Source organism: Euprymna scolopes, chromosome 13, assembly GCF_053919585.1.
Source record: "Euprymna scolopes isolate OS-2025 chromosome 13, ASM5391958v1, whole genome shotgun sequence".
Classification (NCBI taxonomy): Eukaryota; Metazoa; Mollusca; class Cephalopoda; order Sepiida; family Sepiolidae; genus Euprymna; species Euprymna scolopes.
In genome coordinates this window covers 35,363,358-35,369,357 of record NC_136494.1, presented here as the reverse complement: position 1 = coordinate 35,369,357, position 6,000 = coordinate 35,363,358, and the positions used below count along the sequence as shown (strand labels likewise).

General features: G+C 32.5%; 1 protein-coding gene across 2 annotated transcripts in view; it reads right to left on the bottom strand.

The window, feature by feature from the left end:
* Positions 1-1,560: 1,560 nt before the first annotated feature.
* LOC145291972 (uncharacterized) overlaps positions 1,561-6,000 on the bottom strand; it is a 38,574-nt gene continuing 34,134 nt past the window's right edge. Inside the window, exons 9-10 of one of the 2 annotated variants that reach the window (XM_080137913.1) lie at positions 5,321-5,423; positions 1,561-1,789 (exon numbers count right to left, since the gene is read on the bottom strand). In XM_080137913.1, the coding sequence (XP_079994039.1) occupies positions 1,736-1,789; positions 5,321-5,423 (157 nt within the window). In that variant the 3' untranslated portion in view covers positions 1,561-1,735. Of the gene's footprint in view, positions 1,790-5,122; positions 5,424-6,000 lie in introns of those variants that run through there. The other variant, XM_080137912.1, reaches the window with a different exon arrangement.

Below are 6,000 nucleotides of genomic sequence, written 5' to 3'. Positions count from 1 at the left end.
TTTAAATTTGTTGAAATATAATACTGCAACCAACTATTTAAGAATAACATATATGTGTATATATATATATATATATATATATATATATATATATATATATATATATATAATAATTATTCATTTATACTTACAGATATATAATAATCATTCATTTATACTTACAGACACTAATGTTTCATGCTTACGCAATCATCAGTGTAGGGTAATAATTCCTGCCAGTCACGATATTTTAACCCAGCCACGAAGCCATCTTTTGCTCCATTTACTAAGCCTTTACCTCAGGGCCACAGAACAATTGCTACAGGAATGAAGAGAAGAACAATTAAATGCCGAATTCGGGCGAATACATTAGACAATCTAGTGTTCGAACGAGTGGAAGTCGCGAACAATACATAGATACTAGTTGATTGCTTTACTTATAATTCTGCAGACAGTACCAATATATGAAAATATGGAATGGATACCAATCTTACAAATAAGTGAAATAGACAATGAAATATTTTTTTCAGGTATAAGGTCTTATGTACTTTCGTTATCGTCAATGTTTCACTCATGAAATATAGGATTATATTCATTTACATTAATTAGAAGTCGACATGAAGTAAAAAGAAAATTAGAATAATAATATCCACTTTGCGGAAACATGCAAATCATTGAGAGTTCACATGTGCGTAGTTGACCTTAGCTTTCGTTTTCATCTTATTTATTTTATCAAAAGAAATATGCGTGTCACCTCAAAGTGAATGCAAGTTTTATCTGCAATTAACAGGAGCCAATAGATTTATATATTGGGTTCCAATGCAACTCGGAAACATGAATAAGACTGTACTTTGGAAATCAAGTTCGTTTTCACTATCCTGTTTTACTTACGTCTCCTATCGTGATACAGATAACATTTATACTTCATCAGACTCTGCTGCATTTTTCATATTTTTGCTGCCAACTTCTTCTGTGTCCCTATTTACTTGCCTCCCCAAGAAGATAGAGTTAGATACTTTTAATACAGAGGGAAATCCAGCTCCCCAAATAAGGAGCCCTCTAGACGGAGACAAAAAGAATCTAGAAGAACTTCTTTTTCACCAACCAAGAAGTGAAAAGGTGAAGTTAAGCACCAGAACAGCTACTACACTCTGAGATCGCATATTTGTATTTTCTGCCTAAAAAATCTTTACAAATTTTATGAAACTGAATAATAACTATCAATCTTATTTCTAATATTTTTTTTTACAATAGAAAAAAAACCCAAAAAAACTATGGAAGCAACTTTTAAGATGAGAAGGAATTGAAATAATTATTCTTTGCTGTTTTTTTTTCTTAAATAAACCAAATTCAGCTGCCAAGAGCAAGGAATTCAGTAGGATAGAATTAGTGTGCAGTTCAGAGTCTAGCCTAACATACCACCAACCAAACCATCAAACGGAATATAATCAGCGCAGAGGTGTTGAAACTATAGGAACATAACTCTCGTTAAAAATGCATTTTTACAAAATAGCAAGGTTGCATGAAGAACGCTGCCATAGCAACCAATTACTAGGAAGTTTTGACAGATAAAGAGAATCATTTTGTTTTGTTTTGTTTTTTTTTGTTTGTTTTTGGTAATGAAGAACACATTTTTGGAGATGGTAGTACCGATAATGAACACGACAAAGTGGACACGTTTTTCTCTGTCCCCTTCCTCTCATTTACTCTTGTTCAAATGAACGTTTTCAACCTTCCTTGGATGTTTGATACAGTTTCATTGTTTCAGTTGTTCTAAATACTGTAGTAATTGTTGGTACCTCGTTTTGATCTGAAAAATAATAAATAATTAAATCATTTTCATAAAAAATGAAAAATATTGGAAATGATTGATTTAAAAAAATATTGAAAATGATTGATTTAAAAAAATAATAAATATTGGTATAATAAAAAATATTGGAAATGATTGGTATAAAAAAATATTGGAAATGACGGATATAAGAAAAAAATATTCGAAATGATTGGTATTATGAAAAAATACTGAAAAATGATTGGTTTGAAAAAAAAAAAATATTGGTATCATAAAAATATTCGAAATGACTGGTGTAAGAAAAAATATTTGAAATGATTGGTATAAAAATATAAAAACAATATTGGAAATGATTGGTATAAAAATATAAAAAAAATATTTGAAATGATTGGTATAAAAATATAAAAAAAATATTGGAAATGATGGGTATAAAAAAATAACCAGAAATGATTAACATATTAAATCTTTTTCACAAAAAAAAAGAGAAAAATTGTAAAGCAAAGATCACAAAAAAGCAAACTTATTCAATCAAACATTACAACTGGTTGGGATACTTACATTATCACGCTGGTAAAATAAGTAAAATTCATACAGCCTCGATTTATAATATGCACACGTATGTACAGAAACACTTGTTTTATGAGTTATAGATCAGTGAAACAAATACTGATCAACACTGTTTATTGCAAACATCTAACACGTAGAATGTGTGTGATAGTTTACTGTTATTTCTACGAGATAGATAAACACTATCCATGTGATAGATTTGCAAATACAATAAACCTGGGTCTGGTGTTGCCACATACAGTAACAAAAACTATAAAAATATAACACAAAGCAAATAAATCCTTGAAGGTTAGAAAAAAAACCCAAGTGTCATGATTAGCTAAGGCTTCTTTGATAGCCAACATGAGGGGCCTGGATTGCAGTTCTTATTTCAGGTAACAAAATACAACAGACCAAACACAGATAAACAACTATAATGTATACAAACTAAAAAACATGCCAAGGAAGAAATGGACTACAAAGGACTAATACTACAGTGTCATTACAAAAGCAATTCCTGTATAAAAAGACTCCCTTACACACATCGAACATAATGCCAAAGTTATACCATCGATTTCCAAAACACCGCATATAGAAATTTTAATTGTATTTTTAGTGATTGTTCAGAGTTAATGAAAAAGAAATATCTGATAGAAAGAAAATCTCATATTCTAAAAGTCATGTAAATTCATCACATACTTTTATTTTTATAAAGAAAATAATTTTTAATTCATAGGCATTACAACAAAAGTTTCATAAGTTTGAAGTATGTCGAGTTATCTCTTTTGTTTCTTGAAACTATTTTTAAGATGATGATATAGTCGCAACTTGGTTAGCCGTAAAATTTAATTTTCTTATTGAAAAATAAGACTACTTGATCAATTTACATGATTTTTGGAATATGATATTTTCTTTCGGCCATATCATACACATTTTTTCTATATTTTTGTTTTTTTAATATAGGGTGAATTCTGGACAAACCCCCAGTTTTTAACTATGCAATTAGATTTCATAGCTAGACTCATTATTATGATTATTTACTGAAAAAATAAAATTGATATTTCCGGTTCCTGAATGCCTTTCTTGTACCTTGTGTAGGTAGTGAGGTTTCATCCCTATTCTGATACGGCATTCACCTTAAGCAGGTTGAGACTGCTTCTTCGAAAGAAGGGAGTTTCTAGGAAATAGTAAATTCACAAGTGATCCCCAGCTGCATGTACATCCTAGTAAGCAGTGACAACAACGTTAATTTTAACAGTATTTTGCAGAAAGGTGTTGCCATTCGCCCAGAGATAGCACTTGGTATTGCTAAGTAGTCACCCATCTAGTACTGACCAGGCTTAACGAAAACCGTTGTGTTAACATAATTATGAGTATTCAGATGACTCTTCTGTAAATAAATATTAAATGAAAAACATGGAATATAAAAAAAAATCAACATGATGTTCAAAAAGTCGGTCATTGTGACTCGAGATAACAGATAAAAGAAAGAAGACAATTTATAAAAAAAAAACTTTCATTCCACCATTTACATAAGTGGTCCGCCACTGGCAAGGGCAGACTACTCTATATTTCTCGAGTAGGAGTTACTTCCCTTGGCTTTCTTGTACCATCAGTAGAGGTTTAATGAGTAATTTTTTTTTTTTAATGAAACTTTTTTTTTTTCAACTATTTACGTAAAATAGCCAACAAAAATGATATTTGTAGGATAATTTTTTTTGTTTAAACAAATAATAGCTAGTAATTGTTTTTATTATGAAACTTTTTTTTTTTCAACTATTTACGTAAAAAAAAGAAAAAAATCCTAAGAAAAAGGAAAGGAACAAAACTTTTTTTTTTTTTTAAACTCGGATTTTTTTTTTTTTTTTTGCGAGGAACATATTTTCTCAGCAGGATGTATTTTCCTCAGAATTTTGGAAGGCATCAGACGACAAAGTGGACGGAGATGAGATAGCGAATGTGATAGGAAGCTCCCTACCAACCGCGTAGCTTTTGGCGATGTAGGTTAATATGGAGTCAAACGGCTGCCTACCAAACTTTTGTCTCCACATTAACTCTAAAAGATATGTGTCCAAAAGCTCCCGGTTGATTCCGCATTCTCGTTTATTGCGCTGTTTGCTTCCTTCCATGCTCTAAATGATTTGCTGTTGCCTGTGTTACGGGATCTACAAAATTAAGGCTGTGGTTCACCGTTAAATGGTGATACCCCTCTCCTCCCACTTTGCTGTAAGCCCTCCAACAGTCTAATACGACTGTGGTCCCCGGCAGAACGTATTTTCTTATTAATGGAAGGAGGGTTTCGGCATTCTTATTTGGTACGCTAACCAAAAAACCCTCCTTTTCGGCGAGTCGGTGTATCCACCGAAGACCCAGACCGGTGTTAGATGTCTGCCGACGTTGTGTTTCCAGCGGTTGAAGAAGACAGACTCGTCGATTTCGACCGTATGGCCTGGGCTTCCTATCTGCCGGGGATTCCTTAGAAAGTAATCCCGGCATATATCTTGCAGGAAATTCTTCCAGTCCACAATTGTGTGGCGTGACCGCAACCCACATTCACGCTGAAGATTCCTAGTCGCCGCCATCTTGAACGCTCATATCAAAATTCTCGTCTGCTGCTCGACGTGCGTGTCGAGTTGAAACTAAGCATGCAGCGTTTTGATTGGCTGATGACCATGTTTCGTCAGATAGTAGCAAAACCCGAGCTGTTGACGTCATACGCCGGACAAAGCCGAGCAAATGCTGAGTTACGTCTAGTTTGTTAAATACACAAGTACCTACTTTTTAAAGATTATCTGATCGTTTAAAACTGTTGTTATAATACTCCCATAATTATTTCCATCCACATATAAGAAAATTAGATTAAAAATAAAATATACAAAAATTTATATTTGCACATATATATGCAAAGCTATAATCTCTGCCTATTTATCAATATCTCTTGGCAAGCTCTTAAGGAACCCCAAGGTTCTGCAGAAATTTGGTTGGCAAACTTTGTTTTATACTAACCTCTTCGGGTGTTCGGCCTTGTATTTTTGTGGATAAAAATTCAAAAACCTGAGAATTGGCACCATGATCTTTTGTTGTGTCAAGTATCAACTTATCCATCAACCTGAAAAGAGGAAACACATTGTTTTTGTTTTGTTTTTTTCCAAATCAATCATTTATTTATGAAATATATGAAGAAATGAATCAAAGTTGAAAATTGAGGTAAATATTTTACGAGTACATCCAGATGTCAAATTTGAATCTAAAAAAAAGTTTCACAATCTTTTTTTTTTTTGCACTATTCTTCATTTCATTCCTTTGCTGATGAGAAAGAAAATGAGAAAACTACTTGATATGCTAAAATATTAGAAAATCCATGACAGATGAAATCATTGTTTTTACTTACTTATTAATGCGTCATCTATTATATAAATCTCACCAGTCTGTCTGTCTGTATGTATGTATGTATGTTTGTATGTCTGCCTAAAACTTTCAACAGAGGCGACGGATTTTCATAAGACCTGTATCATTTTGAAGTTGACCCTTCGGACGGCAAATATAAAAAAATTGGCCAAAAACATTAATTACTTCACTCTCACCTGGGCACTTTTCTACAGGGAGGGGTCGCTTTTTTTGCCGATATTTTCGAAAGTCATCCCTTCTTTTTGATTGTCTAGCCTTAATTTAAACCTACGTCACTT